At 43.8% G+C, this 21,579-nt stretch overlaps 10 protein-coding genes across 10 annotated transcripts; 2 read left to right on the forward strand and 8 right to left on the reverse strand.

Annotated features, from left to right (window-relative positions):
• Nucleotides 1-1,669: 1,669 nt before the first annotated feature.
• I206_100001 (uncharacterized protein) lies at nt 1,670-3,284 on the reverse strand (the record flags this gene model as incomplete). The annotated part of the gene is made up of 3 exons (XM_019159501.1): nt 1,670-2,539; nt 2,599-2,965; nt 3,022-3,284. The coding sequence occupies 3 exons, from the start codon at nt 3,282-3,284 to the stop codon at nt 1,670-1,672; spliced, it is 1,500 nt and encodes a 499-aa protein (XP_019007365.1).
• Nucleotides 3,285-4,307: 1,023 nt separating this feature from the next.
• On the forward strand, nt 4,308-4,999 carry I206_100002 (uncharacterized protein; the record flags this gene model as incomplete). The annotated part of the gene is made up of 4 exons (XM_019159502.1): nt 4,308-4,385; nt 4,633-4,739; nt 4,792-4,838; nt 4,896-4,999. 4 exons carry the CDS (start codon nt 4,308-4,310, stop codon nt 4,997-4,999), a joined length of 336 nt encoding a protein of 111 aa, XP_019007366.1.
• Nucleotides 5,000-5,329: 330 nt separating this feature from the next.
• Nucleotides 5,330-5,833, reverse strand: I206_100003 (uncharacterized protein; the record flags this gene model as incomplete). Its single annotated transcript, XM_019159503.1, has 1 exon — nt 5,330-5,833. One exon carries the CDS (start codon nt 5,831-5,833, stop codon nt 5,330-5,332), a length of 504 nt encoding a protein of 167 aa, XP_019007367.1.
• A 493-nt stretch (nt 5,834-6,326) lies between these two features.
• Nucleotides 6,327-7,853, reverse strand: I206_100004 (uncharacterized protein; the record flags this gene model as incomplete). Its single annotated transcript, XM_070202113.1, has 5 exons — nt 6,327-6,896; nt 6,994-7,261; nt 7,317-7,552; nt 7,695-7,764; nt 7,816-7,853. 5 exons carry the CDS (start codon nt 7,851-7,853, stop codon nt 6,327-6,329), a joined length of 1,182 nt encoding a protein of 393 aa, XP_070058214.1.
• Nucleotides 7,854-8,398: 545 nt separating this feature from the next.
• I206_100005 (uncharacterized protein) lies at nt 8,399-9,226 on the reverse strand (the record flags this gene model as incomplete). The annotated part of the gene is made up of 1 exon (XM_019159505.1): nt 8,399-9,226. One exon carries the CDS (start codon nt 9,224-9,226, stop codon nt 8,399-8,401), a length of 828 nt encoding a protein of 275 aa, XP_019007369.1.
• Nucleotides 9,227-10,115: 889 nt separating this feature from the next.
• I206_100006 (uncharacterized protein) lies at nt 10,116-10,553 on the reverse strand (the record flags this gene model as incomplete). The annotated part of the gene is made up of 1 exon (XM_019159506.1): nt 10,116-10,553. The coding sequence occupies one exon, from the start codon at nt 10,551-10,553 to the stop codon at nt 10,116-10,118; it is 438 nt and encodes a 145-aa protein (XP_019007370.1).
• Nucleotides 10,554-10,977: 424 nt separating this feature from the next.
• On the reverse strand, nt 10,978-12,176 carry I206_100007 (60S ribosomal protein uL13; the record flags this gene model as incomplete). The annotated part of the gene is made up of 4 exons (XM_019159507.1): nt 10,978-11,055; nt 11,197-11,534; nt 11,713-11,812; nt 12,093-12,176. 4 exons carry the CDS (start codon nt 12,174-12,176, stop codon nt 10,978-10,980), a joined length of 600 nt encoding a protein of 199 aa, XP_019007371.1.
• A 2,382-nt stretch (nt 12,177-14,558) lies between these two features.
• Nucleotides 14,559-16,981, forward strand: I206_100008 (uncharacterized protein; the record flags this gene model as incomplete). Its single annotated transcript, XM_019159508.1, has 8 exons — nt 14,559-15,635; nt 15,715-15,783; nt 15,862-15,972; nt 16,055-16,182; nt 16,240-16,366; nt 16,441-16,670; nt 16,742-16,841; nt 16,916-16,981. The coding sequence occupies 8 exons, from the start codon at nt 14,559-14,561 to the stop codon at nt 16,979-16,981; spliced, it is 1,908 nt and encodes a 635-aa protein (XP_019007372.1).
• Nucleotides 16,982-17,276: 295 nt separating this feature from the next.
• On the reverse strand, nt 17,277-19,597 carry I206_100009 (uncharacterized protein; the record flags this gene model as incomplete). The annotated part of the gene is made up of 10 exons (XM_019159509.1): nt 17,277-17,492; nt 17,575-17,700; nt 17,761-17,801; nt 17,873-18,344; nt 18,401-18,524; nt 18,593-18,888; nt 18,946-19,069; nt 19,139-19,255; nt 19,315-19,394; nt 19,454-19,597. The coding sequence occupies 10 exons, from the start codon at nt 19,595-19,597 to the stop codon at nt 17,277-17,279; spliced, it is 1,740 nt and encodes a 579-aa protein (XP_019007373.1).
• A 299-nt stretch (nt 19,598-19,896) lies between these two features.
• I206_100010 (uncharacterized protein) lies at nt 19,897-21,353 on the reverse strand (the record flags this gene model as incomplete). Its single annotated transcript, XM_019159510.1, has 4 exons — nt 19,897-20,698; nt 20,763-20,890; nt 20,967-21,185; nt 21,279-21,353. 4 exons carry the CDS (start codon nt 21,351-21,353, stop codon nt 19,897-19,899), a joined length of 1,224 nt encoding a protein of 407 aa, XP_019007374.1.
• Between the last annotated feature and the right edge of the window lie 226 nt (nt 21,354-21,579).

Here is a 21,579-nt window from a genome sequence, read left to right on the forward strand (position 1 = left end):
AACCCCTAACCCCAACCCCCCCTAACCCCCCCTAACCCCCCTAACCCCCCTAACCCCCCTAACCCCTAACCCCTAACCCCTAACCCCCCTAACCCCTAACCCCTAACCCCCCTAACCCCTAACCCCCTAACCCCCCTAACCCCCTAACCCCTAACCCCCCTAACCCCTAACCCCTAACCCCTAACCCCCCTAACCCCTAACCCCTAACCCCTAACCCCCCTAACCCCTAACCCCTAACCCCTAACCCCCTAACCCCCCCTAACCCCCTAACCCCTAACCCCCCTAACCCCTAACCCCTAACCCCCTAACCCCCCTAACCCCCCCCTAACCCCTAACCCCTAACCCCTAACCCCTAACCCCTAACCCCTAACCCCTAACCCCTAACCCCTAACCCCTAACCCCTAACCCCTAACCCCTAACCCCCTAACCCTTAGCGTCCCTGACCCAACCGACTTTGACCGCCCGCCACATGCCCAAAATTACCGCTAGAGGCAATTCGTTCGGTGATTCTAAAAGACATCTAAAGGCTTTATTTAACCATATAATTCACTTTCTCAATCGGTCATTTTTTCGTCAAATCCCCATCCCCGGGAACCCCTTGTAACCACGCGTCTATCATATACAGGATAAGAGCTATAACCGGTATTCAACAACGCTTTGATCAACATCCTTGAAACATTTCATCTCGACGACTATCGCGGACTTCACCAACTCATCACATTCGTCGATAAGATACATTGATGGATATGAATAAGCAAGATAGGAGATACTTGGAATAACCACATTCTTATTCAGCACCATCAATGATTTCTCAGCACCATCAATGATTTCTAATCACCATCACAAACGTTCTCGACGACCGTCGTCTCTTGGATAAATAGCTGTGTCAGGATTGATGGTGATTATTCAGAATTGATGGTGATTATTAAGATAGAGATAGTATTTCAAATATGTAGGATAACACTTCGTAAGCTTAGTTTAGTATTGTAAGATATATATTGCAACTTGAAAGATAATGAAGAACTAGTATCCCCAGTGATCTAGTTCTCTCGTATTTATTTCAAGTTGTTCAAGTAGCAGTGCTATTGAATGAATTGAGTTAATCTACCTGCCCTTACTAGCTGCAACGTACCGCCCTTAGTAAGTTTTATAGTTATAGTTCCTCTCGTCGAGACACGACGAGTTGTAGTTTAGATATACTTCTTAGTTTAGAAGCTGATATTAAACCAAGTTAGAATATAGAGTCCAACGCTACAAGGTAGGTTGACTCATATTAACATAACTCACAGAGATTGTGCCCCAGACTACTTAAGCATCATCCATCACAATGACAATATTTTGTTGCACAGATTGACAGCTTCCTAGACATGTCTTTCAATTTCCTGCATGTAAAGAAATGAGTATGATGCATGGTCATGGAAAAATGCAATTTTGGTGTTAAAAGCTCCAAATCGAGATGTGGAGGTATACAAGAACGCGGAACCGAACGTTACAACGTTCAAAGTCCAGAGTATCGGATGGTTGAAAAACGTAGTAATACTGTTTTGCTCGGCATGATATAGATGTCCGAGGTCCAGAGCATCGGATGACATGTCAATGGACGTAGCCAGACAAGCTTTAGAAGTATCTTTATGCATGTCGGACATCCTGGTAACGATCGTGACTGTTCTCATTGTAGGTACGCAAGCATTGCATGGCCCTTCGAAGACTCGTGTAGATTTGTAGTACCATCATCTCGACATGCTTCATCACCCTTGATATTCTGCTCATCGAAGCATGAACAAAGACCTCCAGTATCGCGCCAGTGTGTGGCGATCCTATGTTTGAGTATGTCTAGATTAGGCTCAGCTGGCCGGAGCAGATCAGCCCTCGATTGCAACATCGAGGCCATGTGCGGTAGATTGAGCGAGCTGACAAGCTTCGAGGACTTCAGCATGAGATCCACTACGTCCAGATCATCACAATGCTCTGAATAGGTTGGCGTTGGCGCTTTTTCTAGCCCTTGTAGGTCTGAAAGGATAGACATGGGTCTCGTATACGTCCATGTTCTGATTGTTCCTTCTACTGGCAAGCCGTTCTTTCTAGGTAATTCCTGACCTCGAAGATCCTCTCCCAAAATGGAGTAATAGAGCGTTATACGGAAGGTATGCTGGACAGAGGCAAATCCGGCTACACCAGTACTTGAGGGAATCCCCCCAATCATGGGGCTAGGTAGTCGAGCGCGTAGGGAGAGCGTAAACTCGGAAGTGTCGACGTTCTTGGGGCTTGATATGCCATCAAGCTCTCGAGCGTTTGTACCCCTCCATATATATGAACCTTCTTTCGGCCGATCCCTCCCGGGACAAACATAGAGATGCGTCAAGTTCTTATCTCCGCCAATTGTGAATACGTCCTGGTATGAGGTCGGCGGAGAGGAAAGGAGCGTGCCACTGGCCGATACAGTATCTTGATGCAAGGTCATACTCCAGCTATGCAGCGTGAGATCAGGACAGAGATTGCGCAGATTGAGTTGAATGTCCAGTATCGAACCTAACGAAATCTACAGACAATTCATCAAGTACGGGTCGAAAGCACGGATGATATAGCATATGTACTTACCAGATTCTGATCAGATCTCAAGACGATCTCGGATCCTAACTCAGGTATATCCACCACGTCGACCCACCCCGGTACTGGTGCTGCATCCAGATATTTCGATCCATATACCTGAACTTCTTCAGTCGTTGTCGCGATGCTTGCGACTTTGGTGATAGGGTGTCTAAATGTGTCCGACGGGTGAGAGAGCTTGCTCATAAGCAGCTTTTTCAGCTGTGATTGTGGGAGTCTGAGAGCGGTTGCATGTTCTGTTACGGTATATGCAGGAGGCTGCTGAGGAATGACAGCGTGAATACGATGAAACACTCTGTCGAATTGGGTCACCCGTGAACATGGTATTGAACAATTGATGCGTAGATTGAATTCGAACCTATTAATGAGACTTAGCGAGAAAGGCATGAACTGTATAAAGAAATCTAGACTTACGTGCTAAGCCCAGCGTCGACTTCCTGATTACCTTGTACTACCGCCGTTTGGTATATATCTATGATCTGCGGTCGTGACCACTTTTTACCCACTTCCGCCCTTTGATCCATCATCACCGCAAAGATGACTTCTAAGCCAGGTATGACTTGGCGACAAGTCGAGTTGAGCTCAATGCTACCGGATATCACCATACTACCGTTCTGTCCCGGTACAGTCGACAAAGAGATTGGAGATTGGTAAGGGCGAATTTTAAGGCCTATCATTCCGCTGTTGTATAGGCAATTGTATGTACGTCGTCCAGAGAGACCTCGGGTGTGGATAAAGATGTCTGGACAGCATTTTATCGTTCGTTGATTGATGTACTTGAAGCTGAGTTTTGCCAAACTTGCTATTAGAAGAAGGGTCAAAGTTGATTAACAGAACAACCGTTCATCGGTTTTACCGTTTAACAGATCCGTGTGGTTGAAGTAGCAACACTCATTGCTGAGCCAGATAGCTCATTGTAGTGACATTCCTCATTTGGGTAATATGATTCTCGGTCTTGAGGTGAAGGTCTTGCGAAGAGAAGGTTATTACAGGTGACTGTTTACATCCCAGCATGGTGGAGAATACTTTCAAAAGCTTGAGGGCTTGCCGAATCTCCCGCTGCCGGGTGTGGCTTCATAGACTGAAAACGGATTGGGGGGTTCCTTTGTCTTATAATTGTAGCGTTGCGTGGAATGTCCGTGAAAAACACTTGGTAATACATATGGCGAGGTCAACGGCTCTAAAGATGCAATTCTAAGCAGAGATATGAAAAGCTAGAGTTCGTCCTGAAGATTCCAAATTCTCCAGCGGACCACAGCGCAGAGGCCAGCGGTTTTGTCCGCTTATTATCTCATCCGATCTGATCGAAAGTGTCGAGCGATTCCGATGACAAGACAGATGCCATCACATCATAATCTTACGTTCATCCCTACTCATCCTCAGATCGATCACAAGTTTGCGTTGTTTACTTCCCCTTGTCTCGTCACCGCGACTACTTTGATCAGTGTCCCAAGTATACTGGTCGGGAAATATGCTGTAATCGTAGATTTAAGCCGGTTCACGCTTCATCGGTATGATGCCGGATGACGCGATCTGAGAACATTACACGATGATAAATTCAGTTGTTTGGTTCGTATGACGCATGGGTAATGAATTGAATCCTGGCCATATGGGGCACTCTCTAGGTATATAAACATGAACCAGCGAGTTGAAGTGAGTTCCCCCATCGATAAACAAGCAAATCAGATTAACTGTTCACAATGTCGACCGAACCAGGACACGCTAACCAAGAGACTCACACAAGATTGGACGGTGAGCCCGATAAAAGATTCAAGGAGGTGAGTCTTTGTTTATACTTAACACAACCGACGTCTTCGTCTTCGACCCTTAACTGCTTTCTCCTTTTCCCTTCATTTCGGACTGCTTCCCTTTAGAGCACTTCACCCTCTTTCGCATAACCTCTTGTGAATTAGCCATTGCTTTATGCCTGGCTTCTGCATCACATTCCATATGACGTTCTCCGTCTTGCACTCGCACTATTCTCGGCGATCATGTCAACTGTACACGTACTCATGTTATATGTAGCACGGCGGAGGATCTCACGGTGCTCAAGGTCAAGGATACGAAGAGATTGGAGATGGTACTTCCAGCTTAGTCACTGAGGGTACAGGAGAAGACACGGGTGTATACAAGTGAGCTCAAACGATATACCTTCGTTAGATCTATGTTCTGACCATCTGTTAGGCCTAGTGCACACGGTGGGCAGAAGAAAGACGGAGGCAGCGACGACAGTAAGTATAGCACTTAGCTCTCACTTTTTATGGTGACGACACTAACTTTCAGTGTAGGAGTCAGCTCTGAGCACGGATTCGGTGGTGATAGAGAACGAGCATCCGCTGAAGGTCAGAAAGGTGGTTCGGCCAGTTACGAGAATGGAGGTTTGACTCAGTAAATATCTGTTGTATAACTCAAAACATGTATATTACGCAGAGCCGAAGTCTCTTGTGCCATTTTACACTTTTGGGAGCGGACAATGTATCTTGGTAGGCGAAAGGGAGTTCAAGTAACGTCATTCAAAGTCGGAAGAATGTCCATGTCACTGACCTTGGTCCTAACGGTACAAATGGATGCTATCGGCTCTGGGTCAATAAGTTTATCGGTACGGCATATATCTGCATGCGATACATAAGAGTGATCTCCCCCATATCTACCTAACTGTAATGTGTCTCTACTCTGCATCCTGAATTGACCCTGATGCGCTCTCCCAGGTGAATTTACCTTCTTAGTCAGCATCATGAGCGGTAGGAGTAGGAGTGATTGAGATCTGAATCGTATTACCAGTAGACGTGGCTTGATCGGATTGCATCTGCACAGTAGACAAGGTCGACGCAGCCGAAGCTATGTTGCACGAATTTGTACAGGAAGCGGACGAGTTGAGACTGTCAATCTCATCTTTCAAATAAGAAATTGACTCTTGAGCTTCTTGAAGTTCTTCTGCCACCTCTTTGGCTTTTTCCCAATTAGTCCGATTGTCCGTTTTACAATCTCTCAATTCTGAAGTACCATCTTTAGCGGCAAGATAACCAATTCCTCCTGCTGCACTGGCCAAAGTCGCTGTCATTAATCCATGGGCGAGCCAGTGCCCCTTGTTGTTCTTTCTTATCGAGCTTCCTGTGTCCGGAGGGGGCAATTGCACTTCACCCCATTCGGGCTGAGCTCGTCGTGGGGGCTCGAGCACTGCGGTTAGACGAGAGGAAGTTCCTCCTGCTGTTTGAGCTTGTTCCATATTAAATGTCTACAAGTGTTTGTCTTAGCATTATGCTCTGATACCATATTGCGTGAAGTCACGTTATTGTCAATACGGTAATACTTGTTAAGTGTATAGGGATTGTTGATATGGAGGAAGTGAGTAATTCACAACGAGGATGTCACCTTGTTATATGTGACGGACAGCGACAGCAGTGCAGAGGCCTTCTGCACTCCACCAAGGAGTGGCCTTCGCAGTGAATAGAAAGGATATTCAGCCAGATTAGTCGAGTCGAAATGATGATGCAAGGAGGCACAAAATTCTTTGTCATGATCAGTCGCACAGTGTACAACCTTTCTCCTGATCCTGTCGTCACACGTCAAAAGAAAGGACAAGTCTCCAGTGAGAGTGAATTTCTGGCAAGTGCGACGTATGAAGCCGTTGCAACGACTGGACAATCTTAAGCGTCACATCGGCGTCAATCTTCAACACACATTGTGCACAGCAACGCTGCATTCGCTCTTCATGGCAGTCACATCCTCGCAGAGCCAATACCAAGCCCCACGCTCTCTTTCTTCGAGAAAGGTGGTATACCTCTTCTTAACCATTTCTCGCCTCCTTCTATCAATCCCTCAGGTTTTAGATCCTGCTCTTTATAACTTCCACCATCACCTTTATCGTTGATGACTTCCCCATCATCCTTTATGACCGCATCTGCAAAACTCCAATTACGTTCTAAGCCGTTAGGCAAGTAATCCGCTCTTCCGTTCCATACAATCTCCCATTCACCGACTCCGCATGGTGGTAATTTCTCCTTATCTGCCAATCTTGCTGGAGGGGGGGAAGACTCTCGTGATAACGCGCCGAAAGCTGGTGGTGTAGCTGTTCCTGCCAGACTACCAAAAGCTGGGGAAGGTGGGGCGAGACCGCTCAACGTAGAGTATCCTAATGAAGAAGGTGGACGAGAATCGAATGCTTGTTTATGCGGCTGCAACGTCGATTCGAAAGATTCAGGGGGATTGATGTGGGTAGGGGGTTTCCGTTTATAAAGCGATGTGGATCCGCACCCTGCTACGACGTCCAGATCTTGATCACCAGTGAGCTGACAAACGTGAGGCTAGAATCAGCTTAAATCCAGTCGAAGAGCCGGGTGGTCAAGAGACGCAATGATTTTATGCCTGGTTTCCAGCCGCACTTACAGCTCGTCCCAGGACAATGATACTAGCCGCATGAGCAAAGATGACAACACTCTTCACTTCCGGATGTAGATCTTCGATCTTGCTTATCCAACTCTCTACGAAAAGTTCTGCTCTTTCATGTAACGCTTTGAATGATTCGCCCTGCCGCGAAGGAAACACCGTTGACGAGTAATCGGTATTTATGGAGTTGATGGGAAAGAACTTGGCAAGGTTCGAAGGAGATGCAGGACGAGGATGAAGACCTGTGGAAGGTATCACAGGAGAGTACCTGACTGGTTATGTCAGATCATCACACAAGGAGTGCCGAGACGAGCGGTACGCACCATTCTTGCACACCATGTTCTAACCGTATCCCACCGCTGATCTTCTGTGATACACTCTCCTTATTGCCCTCCTCAGGTATTAAAGCCAGCTTTTTAGCTGTTGGTATGGAAGTCTCTATGCACCTGTAGAAAGGACTAGAGAAGACTAATTCGGGTGTGGGATAGGGATGAGTCTTGCTTGAATCGGAGAGGAAGGTTGACAGGTGTTCAGCTTGTTCGTGACCATATACGGCAAGCTACAAGGAAAGGCTGCTTCATCAGCATCGAGCGATAGATATGAATCATCTCCGTTATGTTGCGTGTAAAGACACTTCATTCCAGCTGCAAGCCATGCACACGGGCTTTACTGCTGCGAGAATGGTTTCCAGGTGCACTTACCGGTGGATCTCTGTTCATCCCAGTCGGGGAAGTCCTGATACTGGGGTCTATCCAGTTTGCCCTAAGCCAGCTATAAGCACGCGAACGCAGTGTGCTGATGAGCATCACAGGACAGACTCACCTGAAGCCATGCCTACAGATATATATGTATTCGAGCATGGTCGCGAACCGACCAGGTGTCACGGATTGAGATGCTGAGTGCTTGCAGGCGAGTCCCTTTCGAGAGGAAGAAATCCGCTTTTACTGATCAATGAATAGACTGATAGCAATGTATAGGATTTTTTCCACTCCGTCTGACTTTGGGAAGTGGAATGTAAGCTTGGGTGGTACGATGTGATACCGGTCGAAGGGAAACGAATGATTGAGGCTCGAATCGTTATTTGTGGGGCCATCTCCGCAAAGATTCGTCACTGGTCACTCAGGGTAAATCCAGCCTCTGTCAATGACCCTTTATCAAGATGTGTGCAAGGATGATGCATGCGTGATAATATATTAAAATGAGGAAGGAATACTTAAAAACGAAAGACGAGTGAAATTGAGCTAGTTCACAGAATATACAGAATGGAAATTCGTACGGAATATCTTGGTCCGAGATATATAACATCCTCAGCGTAAAACAAGCAAAGAATGTAATCTTTTCCCATATCATATTACTTCCATGCTAGGTAATTGTCACCAACATATCGAGCGGGGCTGCATTATTCCTAACTTTCAGATCTAGTGAACCCCCCAAGGCAGGACTGTGAAACTTTCAAGAAATTCTCGGCTGCAGTGGGGCCTTCAGTAGGATCATCTGGCCAATCCACCTCTATTTTGAACTCCGGCTTAATATTTACTTCTTTACATATAAAGTCACCTTTGTCAGATCTTGAAACGAGTAATTCCAAACGACCACCGACTTCACTGACTTCACTAACTCCTGACTCGAAGGAAAAATATGTCAAAAGCTTATCGATAGTTTTGTCGGCCGCCCACACATCTTCCATAGATCTAGCAATCTCCGAGTGTACAAAGTCTTTGGTTTCAATCGAAGGATTATTAATTAGATTTTGCTTGAAACGGTACTGTTTATTAGTATTATCCAAAGCTTTACTCCACTTGGGGTCTTTATTCTCTGACTTGATCACAGTGTCGGCAATCTTTTCTGACAGTTCTCTAATAAGTCTCGATTGAAGTTGATGGATCGTTTCCGCATTTCTCACAATATCCTCGACACGATGAGAGTTGGGCCATAGTCCAGCTGCCCATGCTGGGTCTTGTAAGCCGAACTCAGATCTGATATCTGTATTACACGCTGTTGATTTCATTTGAAATTGGTATTCAGGATCCGCGTCGCTGCCATTTTCCCTTGCAGACAGGACATTAGTGACAATGGGAGAAGCGCTCTCTGGGGTTTTCCAGAGTACACCGAGCTTACTGATCGCTTGTTGAAGTGTAGACATCTGTGAAAAGTCCTTCGTACCGGAAGATGACCTGGGGGATTCATAAGATGGTGTATTACCCCCACCGCTCTTACTTAGAGGAGAAGACATGATCTGAAGGTATGGATGCTGAGTGGATAAGTGGAAACTGAAGTGGCCAGAGAGTCCAAATGATCAAATGAGTTACTGAAGTGGTTGACGAATGTCGCTTTTCCAGACTACTATTTATAGGTCTGTTGAAACCTCTGCTTCATACATCCGATTGAGTCGGAAAGCCCTATGAATTCCAGAATCACAAGACAGTAGAAGGCTTTTCTCCAATTCGTAATCTGAGCACTCCCTTCACAAAGTGCTTCGTCATATTACGCAGCTGCTTCTAGCTTCGCTCAAAAGACTGACTGAATCTTTCCATTCTGATTGGAAAAGCTATGCGGAACTCCTTATATATCATGACGCTCTTAATCACTTACTCCTGTTGCAGACCTGAGTCGAAAGGAGGTCTATATTTCACATTTTTGAGGGAAGAATCTATGCGAAACACCTTCGTATATGATGACGCTTATGACTGTTACTCTTCTTCTCGAGCCTGGACTGTAAGAGGATACGAACATCTCAGTCCTGAAAGGCAAAGCCATGCAGGGCTCCGTTGGATGTCATGACGTCGTGTGCACTGCTCCTTCCAAGCCTGTATCGCAAGGGGTTCATGATTCCTCTTCGAGTTGTCGGAATCGAAGTCACTTGGCAGGAGTCAGATAAGACATGAAACGCTCTTACTATGCTTCGATGCTCCTTATCCTGCGGGGCTATGTATGTCAACATAAGACACCAATGTGACGCATAAGTGTTATCTACTGCATGAGTATGTATGAATAATAAACGGTATGATGCATCTTATCACAAGCTGAAGCCCTTCCGTCACGCCCCTGAGCAATGATGCATGTTCAGCAAGTGCCACTACGAGAAGAAGTAACTTTGCTGAATCCGATCTCATATTCGAATCCTACTCCTGGGTTTTGATAAAATTACCTTGCTTGTTCAATTTTCTGACTCCCCAATTATCGCATAAGTATCCGCCACTAACCATTTCTTTCTCCTGCGGGGTTGAATTCGCGTCATTCGAATTATCTGACATTTGGGATTTGCTTGATCCTTCACTATGCTGTTCTGTTTCAAGGGGAGCCAATGTAGGTTCAGCCCCTCGGTCCGGTGAACGGTCAAAACTAATAAACCATCTACTCAGCGACATAGCTTGATCCGAAAGGCTTTTAGCTATGATTGATATGCCCTTATCCCAAGTCGATAGCTTGTTCCAACCCTCCAGCCAATTGGTATGTGAAGTATACGAAGAATTGGACGCAGTTTGATTATTTGTTTTGCTTCCGATAGGATTTTGCCCTTCGCTCGAGAGATGGTTGTTCTGAATTTGATGACCAGACATAGTCACTGTAGGGTACAGTAATTCAGTATGTGAATGTTAGTAGATATATGGAAATATATATATGGATATCGCTTGCACTTCCGAATAAAAGTTCGGGTCAAGAAGGAAAAGTAGTGTTTGGATATCCAAGAAAGTTATATTGTTGAGCAAACCTGCAAACGACATGACGACCAACGGGCCTTCTTTTTATGTTTTTGTGGAGCAAACTCAACTTCTTAGTACCTTTCAAGTATGCTCAGATCAGTCCAGGGTGAACAGTCAGACGCAAAGTCAATTCCGTTCCCACCATATCAAGTGAATTTACCACTTCCACTCAATCCTGCTCGGTATTATTTTGGTCATGCGTGCATAAGTGAACACCCCTGAAATGAAACAACCTCATCCCTATACTAAATCACCAAACTGTCTAACTAGTATACATAGTTTAGTAACCGAATTGAGTGAGAGTTTCGTTTTTGGCGACGGAAGAGTCAGCCTTGGCTCTGAGTTTAAGGGCGGCTTGCTACGAGGTTGAAGAAGGAAAGGTCAGCAACCATGACAATAGCATATGATACGAGAGATAGCAGAGTGGGTTTAGACAATTTGGAAGATAAATCCAAAACGTCGTCTCCCACCCATCCTCCCTTGACACAGTTCAACTCACCTTTCTCTCGAAGTAAGCTTGTCCTTTAACTTTTCTCTTCTCCTCAAGTCTGTCAACGACATCTTTGTATTGCCATCCGACTTCAGCAGAGATTCTCTTAAGTGTACAGAATTTTCGTCCTGGTTTAAGTCTAAGTACTCTGAGAGCAGCGGGAACAACCATCTTCTTTACTTTATCTTGAGCTGGTGGTACACCTTCGAACAATTCTAATCTTTTCAAAGCGGCAGCACCTCGGGAAGTTTTGTGGGGAACCATACCTCTAACAGCTTTGAAGAGGATTCGAGAAGGAGCTCGGAAATGGAAGGGACCTGATTTCTTTGGGTTGACAATGTGTCTCTCTAACGAAAGAGGCAGTTTGGTTAGTTGTGCTCGTGATGATTAATTTGGTCTATTTCGTCATCAACCCTAGCGGCTCCTTCTCCTTGCTTGATGACCATGAGCACCCACATATCCTACATTCCTTCCTTGTGCTGCTCCCAAAACTCCGTTTGGTGTTATATATGAAACCCGACTCACTGTGCAAGTAGTTGTGGTACTTCAACTTGTTTCTGAAGAAGGATCCAGAAACGTTGATCTCTTCACATCGAACAACAGTGACCTTTTGGCCAGTAAGGATCTGTAAATCACAAGCGCATAGTTAGCATCATGTCCCAAATTCATCTTAATCTCCTTCCTCTGAACGATCCTCATGCAGTCTCTCTGCTTTCTACTCCTTCCGTATGTAAAACCTGCAGGTCTCCCGACGATTCTTCCATAATCCTTAGCGGAACATCCTAAATGCTAATCTAGTCCCAGCAAAAGCCATTACTGTTCCCTCTCGTATATCCGCAAGATCCTTCTTATAAAATCCTCGAGCCAACTTTCTTCAGAACCTAGTGACAGGACAAACGACTAACCTGCTTGGAGATGATCGAAGCGAGACGACCTAAAAGGTGACCCTTTCCGTCAATGACGATAGGTTGAGCGGAGAAGTTGGACATCTGGATGTTGAGTGATGTGGATGATTTGATAATTTGATGATTTTACGATTTGACGATATAATAATTATTGACGATGATATAGAATGACGAATAAAGGAAGAAAGCGAATTCAATTGATCAGTATTCCTTCCTTGTGTTATTCCTGTCTATATTATATCTAGCTCACCTTGATATACGCCCTTTTTGAAAATACTTGAGGTCTAAAGAAGGAACTATATAAATTGATATGACTTTTGCTTATTTGTTGAAAAACCTCGAATCCTAGCGTAACGAGTATTGCTTGGTTTGCGTGAGCCAAAACCTAACCAAGAGAGAATGATACACCATACAATTATCACCATACAAAACCTGCATCAATTAGGGTGTATATTGCGGAGAATGCCACGAATACCCTTAGATGCTTCAAAAGGAGCACTTCGGAAGAAAGATTATACCTCAATGTGGCATCTCCTGGGTGGCCACCAATTCGGCGTTAAGGATGTTATCGTATCACCGATATCAACGATGAGTTGCAAGCTTTGTTCTATATGACATCGTCCTCCCTCACAATGTATTTGAGAAGACACAGAAGCTGAACCTTCCTTGTCGATTGTATAGATTGATACATAATTAAGCTGTATAGCTGCAATGTGAATGAAACTATCATACGCTAATCATCGATACAATCATCCTCTCCTCGTTAAACTAGTCAAATCCTATATTGTATTACCACCTACTACGGAACGCTCAATGCGATGTACCCGTCAGTGTCGAATAGGTCTGTAAGGTTTAGTGGGTACAATCGGACCTCTACAAGGGATAGGTTTGGGAGAAGGGTCTTTCTCGTACGTTATGGTTTTGAATGAAGTCACTTTAGCGTTAGGTTTGTGTTTGTAATTAGTGAGGACATCTTCAGTGTCAGTAGTGTAAAAACAGGCAATAGCGAAGCCCGTAATAAGGTATTTATTAGCTATGTAGTTGGCAGACAACATGACCAGTATTTTGTGTAGTATTGTGTAGTAAAGGTTTACGCTGTGTGATATGAGCTGGTTTCGATCAGTGAGCTTGGGGTTATTGAGTCATGAAGAAACGAAGGTGAAGCCATCACGGAAATGACTCTTTATATGCATACACAGAATCGGTTTAATTCGACTCCACAGAAGATATCCATTCTCATCGGAGAACCTTTGTAAGTCGCCAAGGTGAAGATACAAAGGATAATATTCGTTTCGAAGCCCTCCGATAATGTGAAACGTTTCATCATTGAACGTCATCGGATAAAGTGATGCAAGTTGTAGATGTTATTTGCTTTCATGTATCCTAAAATCAAACAAATTAGGCTCAAATCCCCGTATTCGGTTCGGAAGGTTTTATACCGTAAAACATCCGATATGCCGTAAGGCTTCGGTTTAGACATCTTAGTGGTGCTCATCTTGATTCATATTTTCTATGCCTACAATAATGGACGCATCAAAATAGCAATGGCATGCTATAGGTGAATGGTGACAAGATAGTGGAGGAGGAAAAAATGACGTTCTATGTATATTCCTTCCAAAGTAAGCTTTTACTTGCTCATGAAGCCGTTCCGTTCCTCAAAGCCTCGAAGCCGGATGCCGAGAGAAAAGACGCGTAGTACTCTTATTTGTGTTCAAGTACACGTGGTTTCCGCCCCTTATCGATCAGTGTCATGTTATCTCTTGGCACAACTTGTGAGTAGGTGAGAAGGATTCATGTGAGTATTATGAAGATATGCATGCCTGGTAACATATGCTTGACTATGTGATACACTGAGAACCATGCATTTCAGCCCGTTATTCAGAGAGAGAGGAACGATGTATTCAAGACTAAAGGAATAAAGTTATAGTGATAATAATCTAATTATTTTTACCCTTAATGCCTAATGCGTCGCGACTTGAATCACTTTTAACAGTACTATCACTCACTCACCGCAGTCATAAATAATACTCTAACGGCCGATATAACAACAACCACCGTATCTTACTCTCATTCTTTAATCCTTTTACATATCCGATTATCGTTCTCACGGTCACATCTTCACGGTAAAACACAAGTAGCGAAGACCAGTCATTCCAGCATAGAATAGCCTACGTGGTACGGGTTCAAGGCTCCGACCATATCGCCGAGATTCATTCAATTAGCAGATAACATCCATCAAAACATCACCTCACTCACATTCATAGATCAAATAGAGCAATCGCGAATAATTGAAGCATACACTTAGAATTCAGATCAAATATCGACTAGCTGGTATAGTCGTGGTGTCTCATCGCACCCCATTTCTGCATTCGCTCGCACCTCTGCATTTCACAGAAAAAACGATCTTGTATAGTCTCAACGCGATCTCATAAAGCTTGATCCTCTCAATACTTCGCAGACCCATCCATGTCCCATCAATCGACATATCTAGCTCCGACGGCTCAACAACCAATCAGTAAATATATTCCACAATCACCTCAACCTGATTCACCACCTCAAACACCTTCACCAATCTCACCTGGGAAACCCACCTTATCTCTCCCGCATCGAGAGATGATAGACTCCGCAGGCGAGTCAAGTCAAAGTAAAGATAAGACACCGACAGGTACTCCTGAGGGTTATACATATAATAGCGGTAACACAAGTGGAATAGCATTGAAAAGATCAGATTCTCATACATCAGCTACATCAATTGGAATAGGTATAAACTTCCCAGGAGACTCCAACCCTTTACCCAGAGAATTACACTCACCCAGGATCAACGGCAACGGCAACGGCAACGGCAACGGCAATATGACTTTACCTCCAGTCCCAGTCCAAATGCAAAGGAGAAAATCAAGTGATGGATCGGTAATCATACCTTTTGCTACTGACAATTCTCCTTCATCAGCGGGAATGTCACTTTCTTTATCAGCTGGATCAACTTCCAATCCGACACCTCAACAAAACCTCTCACCTTTCCCTCCTTCTACTTCATCGCAATTCAGCAATACACCTCCTAGACCTCGTACCGTATCACCTCGGCACAACACAAACAATTCATCAACTTTTGCATCGAGTTCTGCTTTAGGGAAATCAGGTTCAGGATATGAACCTAGAGAAAGAGTCTTATCACCTCAAAAATCAGACATCGTTGCAAATAATGGAGTGTTCCACAATAATGGAAGTAACGAAGATTTGTCGAATCACAACCATAATCACAATTCCATAGATCCGAACAACCCTTATGATACACATGGAACGAAAGAGAAACCATCTTGGCAACATGCTAATAGTTCTTTTGCGACTTTTGGAGGAGTGGGAAGTCAACCTTATTTCCCTTTGACAGGAAAAGACAATCTATTGGGAAATTCTCCAACGGTTCATCCGAAGAAAGTACCATTCACAGATTCTGTTGGATTTTGGTTAGGATTGTATTTCTGCTTCAATCTGGGATTGACATTATTCAACAAATTCGTTTTGGTCAGCTTTCCCTTCCCATATGTGAGTGAACCCATTTTCCCCAGCTATCAAACCCTCAATGTGGGGAGAAGAGCGCTGATCATGGCTGAATGTACTACAGACTTTGACTGGTTTACACGCGTTATCGGGTTGTGCGGGTACTTATATAGCTTTGGAACAAGGTGCCTTTGTGAGCAATTATTCTCAAAAACGACAACCGTGGCCGCGAAGTAGCAACATATACTGATAATCCTCTTGTCACAATCAGACGCCAGCCCGTCTTACCCAGAAAGAGAATGTCGTTCTCGCTGCTTTTTCGGTACTCTACACAATCAATATTGCAGTCAGTAACATCAGCTTACAATTGGTATCCATTCCTGTAAGTGTCGTTAGCTCCGCGTTTTGGATTGAGATGTACAAAAGCAGAAATCAGTTCCTTATATGACTTGCCTCTCTGGTAGTTCCATCAAGTTGTCAGAGCTTCAACACCTTTATTCACGATCTTTATATCTGCTATCTTCCTCCGTGCGAGATTTAGTTATCTCAAACTTATTTCGCTATTGCCAGTGGTTGCTGGAGTCGGATTTGCGTGAGTGAGAACAGTGTTACTCCCTCATTGCTTTGGGCTGAAGGATAGATAATTTAGAACGTACGGAGATTACGATTTCACTGCTCTTGGTCTTATCTTGACTCTACTTGGTACCTTCCTTGCGGCGCTGAAGACTGTGGTGACCAATTTGATTCAGACTGGAGGTGGTGGTCGATTGAGACTGGTGAGTTTGACAACCCATATACATACGTCACTCCCGCAAGCAAGATAAGATCTAACTGTGCATTGTTCAAACAGCACCCTCTCGACTTGCTTATGCGAATGTCCCCATTGGCTTTCATCCAATGTGTCATCTACGGGTGGTACACTGGTGAACTTGAAAGAGTCAGACGATACGGGGCTACTCAAATGACCAGGTCGAAAGCTATTGCTTTGTTATTTAATGGAGTATTTGCTTTTGGTCTGAATATTGTCTCATTCACTGCCAACAAGAAAGCTGGAGCCCTTACAATGACTGTATCTGCCAAGTAGGTCTTGGGTTTACCTTCCGTATCGCTAGCGAATTCAAGCTGACAGTGATGCTTATCCCCTATCATAGCTGCAAACAAGTTTTGACGATCGTATTGGCAGTAATGCTGTTCAACCTTCATATCTCACCTACCAACGGTGTTGGGATTTTACTTACTCTCGTCGGTGGTGTGAGTGTCTCTCCCTAATTGATTGTCGGCAGGTCCAGTGTGAAGGGTCAATCGAGCTGACGTTGCTTGTGTAGGGCTGGTATGGATATGTAGAATACATGGAAAAGAAAAAGAAGACAAAGGTATTAGAAAGAGCGTGAACGAAATAGATTTCCAACTATAACATATTCTTCATCCGTTTTTTCAGCTTTCTCAATTGTTTATCATCATCTTTTCGCTCTCTCGATACACTTTACGAACGTGAATTATCATCTACTATATCACACAAATAGATTCCCTTCGTTCTTGCGCTGTTTGGCGTTGATCCATGTATAGAAAAGATAGAAGAATGAGGGATTTTGATGCTTCATGTACATGCATTATATACAACTGACAAGCGACAGTCGCCCTCTATACATGACATTCGACCATTCAGATTCCAATACCACAAATCCATCAATACGTTGCTCTCAAACTTTGCCTCTCTTGAGCGAGAGTAGCGTATTGCTCGGGATCACTTCTAACATCTAACCAACCCATACTCCAGAATTTCCACCACTTTGCATTTGGATCTTTTTGTCTCCACGGATCAAGAGACATGTCTCTAAGTAACACTCTAGAATAGGATAGATCATTAAATCCAGAAAAATAAGTTCCGGAAGGTATAACCTCCTATTTCAGCCCCCACCATTGTTCAGCTTGAGCTGTAAAAGAAGAATCCTTGAGATAAAAAAAAAAAGACATAAATGCTTACATATGGATCTATATTTGGATATCTGGCTCTAGTGAAATTGTTATCCGATTGTATCTCCTTCAAACACTCTTTCTCTGTTTGAGGTAATTTCAAAAACGGATCATCTTTGAACAACGATGAAATCCACTAAGACGAATATTTGAGTGAACAGATCTCTATGCTTTCCTATACTCGTATATCACTTACATGAGATTCAACTTCGTAAGTGATAGCGGGTATTGAAAATGCTACAGATGTCGTATAATCAGCATTGATCTTCCAGATAAAACTTAGCCATCAATCTATAATGATAACTCACGCTTTGTAGCACCAGTTATGGCTAAATCTCTCTGACTGAACCTTCCAAGAGGTAAGATACCTCTATACACAAGAGGTAATGGTATACGCCCAATTTCATCACTATTGATGGTCTTCCATTTCCTTCGCATCTGTAAGACTACTTGTTCATGCCCTTCTTCGGGCGAAAATCGATCTAATCCTAACAACCTTCTCAATTTGGATTCGATGAACTCATAGTTACCTCCTCTATAGCCTGTAGCAGTCACGATGACTCCGCATTTTACCTTAAGATTTCCATTTTCAGTCTTGTATTCGATCCCTTCCTTATCGACTGAAATCGGGATGGCATTGTGCAGCGAAGCAATCTTACCAGCTTTCAATAGAGTCAAAAAATCGGTCGATGCACTCGGCAAACCTCCTGCAAAGTGAGCGAGTGAAAGAAAAGGATCGGTTTCAGGAGGTGGCAGATCATGGTTGACATATGTTTCAGTCTTTGCAAATTTTTATGTATTAGCTACCGCAGCCTCACACAACAGCTCGTACGTACCCAAACAGATCTCATCATACCCCAAAATCCTTTGACCCATCCGGCTCCTAAATTTGTACAATGATAAAACCACATTGCCCAACTATCGATTGTCCTACTAGGTCCAAATAGTATATCTAGTCGACTGAAGGCACCCACGATCATTCGCAATCAGCCGAATATCCATGTTAGTGAAGAAGAGGGTGTGCTTACTTGATTCCCATCATTCCAGGCGGCGTTGTAGGTGAATACCATTTCAAAGGTCCTCTAAATGTCCAAATCACCTTTTTGCCTCGATTGGCAAGAAGAGCAGCAACGTCCATACCGCTTTTTCCACCACCAATAACTACGATTGTGTTCTCATCCCCTTCAGAAGTTGGCTTTCTATTTGTCGAACCCACTAAGGAATGGATCTTTTCCAGCTCACACGGATAGGATAAAGCGGAAGTGTGAAAAGTTGGGATTGGGGAATTCTGGAAGAAATCTGGAATGAATGGTTTGCCAAGATACTACATCGTAGGGGTCAACAGGTAAGAATTGGTGGATAGTATAAATCACACACTCACGCCAGTTGCCAATACCACCCTGTCAAACGATCGTTCAACCTCACCATGATCATCCTTCAGGGGAGCACTCCAACCTCTCTCGTCGTTGTCTTTGGGCTCCAAAGATGTGACCTCAGTCTGAAGACTATGCGAAGTCATCGCATTTCATATCAGCTAATGATCTCCACTTTCAAATTCTCTGGAGTGGACTGACAGCAGTTCCGCTTTATCCTTAATGAAGTGGTGATAGAAGTCTTCTAAATAACGCCTATACGTTCTGACAGGGACCACGTCACCAACAAGACTAGCAGGCTTCGGCATGTCCAAGCCTCTGTCATTCACGTCAGTTTGAGCAGTGTACTGAGCTGTTGGACTTTCTTCAGAACTCACGAGAAGGTGAATGCTCCCCAAGGTGAATTCGTAGCCAGATCAGGATATGTATGATGCCAACATCCACCTACCCCGTCTTCCTGCGGATGGTATCAGTAATCATGAGTTTTTTCATCCACCTATGAGATCCAAGACTCACCTTGGTGACGATAGTGACCTCGAATCCATCTTCTATAGGTGTTCGAGCGTTCACCAGTCCAGCTGGTCCAGCACCAACCACTAATACAGATATGCAATCAGACGTTTGGTTTATACCGGCTCCTCCAAGGGTTAAGCCAGTCATGCTTGTAACTGTTTGACATATTCGAAGGGAATAGAACGTAGGATTGTGATATCATGATATGAGTGTGGTTAAAAACAAGTTGTGTGATTGATGAACACGACTCCGGATGTTCGGCGATGAGCTATTGACATGTGCCTGACTAGTCAGTCACCCCAATAAAGCTTCCGAACAATCATGTCTCAAAATCCCAGAATCGTTATATCTGTCTGCATTGAAACGGCCCTAAGCAAGATACTATATATCATGACTAATAGATACAACATATTGTGATACACTACGCTTTATACAGGAATGTCTATCTATGACTTCTCGTTCATTTCCATATCTTCGTCTATTGTTTCAGGTGATCCAAGACCAAAGTGAGATAGCCTTCTTGGCGAGTATGCCGTGAAATATGCTAACTCATCCAAGGGAGTGACAGGAGATGACAGTTCTGAGCCTGATCCTGAAGATCCTGTCTTAGATGAACAAGATCCAGATTGCGCACTATCACTTCCAATTCTCGAAGAATGCCCTCCACCTTCGATTGAGTTGATTTGATTGTTCTCAGGCATGTAGATTGCTCTAACTCCAAAAGGTGTCGATCCTTGATATCCCTCAACATGATAATCCAGTATAGTCTGACCCAGGTGGTCAGGTAGTTGAGCTCTATCATCTTTGACTTCCAATCCACTTTCTAACGAGTCAGGTGTAGGTAGGTCAATTGGCGTTCTAGAGTTGATTGTGAAGACTACTGATAAAGCATATAATTCTGTTACGCTTTCTAATAATACCCAGAAGACATTGTTTTTCGTCCGATGTGCCGCCGGTGAAGCAATGAACATGATACACATTATACCTCCTACCAAATGAGTCAATAGAACAGTTTCTAAAGTAAGGGCAACCATTCGTTTGACTAATGATCTGGTAGACTGAACGACTGAATTTCGAGCTTGACGGAATCGCCACACAAGCAGTAATGTGATGGATCCGTCTGTGACTGCTGATAATCCCATCCATGTTATCGCTACCACTTGAGAAGGAATACCGATAACTCGTTGTTTGAATGCTTCTTTAGACACAAATGGGTAATCTGACCATATATGAGCAGTGACGGCCAGTCTATAAAAACAGACGTTTAGCCTCGAACACCTTGATAGGCAGCATTATAATACAAAGCACTCACGCTATACCAGCTATTAGTGTGATCGTGGCCAAAATAGAGACAAGCCACAACATCCAAGGCCTGCGCCCTGTGAGCTTCCACGCTCTTCTACCGAAATATAATTGAGCGGTGAAGGCCATCAAAGGGATCTACGAAAGAAAATTGGTAACGTCAATCAGTATATACTGTCAGATTCATGACCCAATAAAGATGATCTTCACTCACTAGACCATCTTGGAAACTCAACAGCCACCAAAATGTACCCCATATCGAAGGAGTTTCAATACCATTCACAAAGTATTGATGACTTGATAATAGAATGATGATTATTTGTAATGTACTAAGGATGAATATCCAAACTACCAATAGTCTAATTTTCCAAGAATCGCGATGTCTCGAAAAATAGCGCACGACTTGCGAAAAATGTACTCCATATAATGCCAGCTATGAAATGGTCTTGTATCAGTTCATCAATTTTGATTTATAGGATAGTTCATTCCCATGAGAAACGGAGGCAAGAAACGCAAGCTGACTTACAGCCAAATATGATCCAAGAAGATACCCTGTTGGCATAACAGGATACGGATTATTGCTTTTAGCTATTTCTTCCATGTTGACAGTCTCATGACCACCTCGAATGCTAACGTTCTGTCGTGATTCGATTACAAGTTTTATGGTACAATACGATATTCTGGTACGTGTCAAAGAATGTTTTGATACGGTTTTGTGCAGTGATTGACAGACAATCGAAGGAATGTTTCACAGAAGAGTCAAATGTATTCGAAAAATTGATTCTGAGGGTGTTAGTAACTGTTTCGAGACACGAGGATCTACGTTG

Source organism: Kwoniella pini, chromosome 1 (assembly GCF_000512605.2).
Source record: "Kwoniella pini CBS 10737 chromosome 1, complete sequence".
Taxonomy (NCBI): Eukaryota; Fungi; Basidiomycota; class Tremellomycetes; order Tremellales; family Cryptococcaceae; genus Kwoniella; species Kwoniella pini.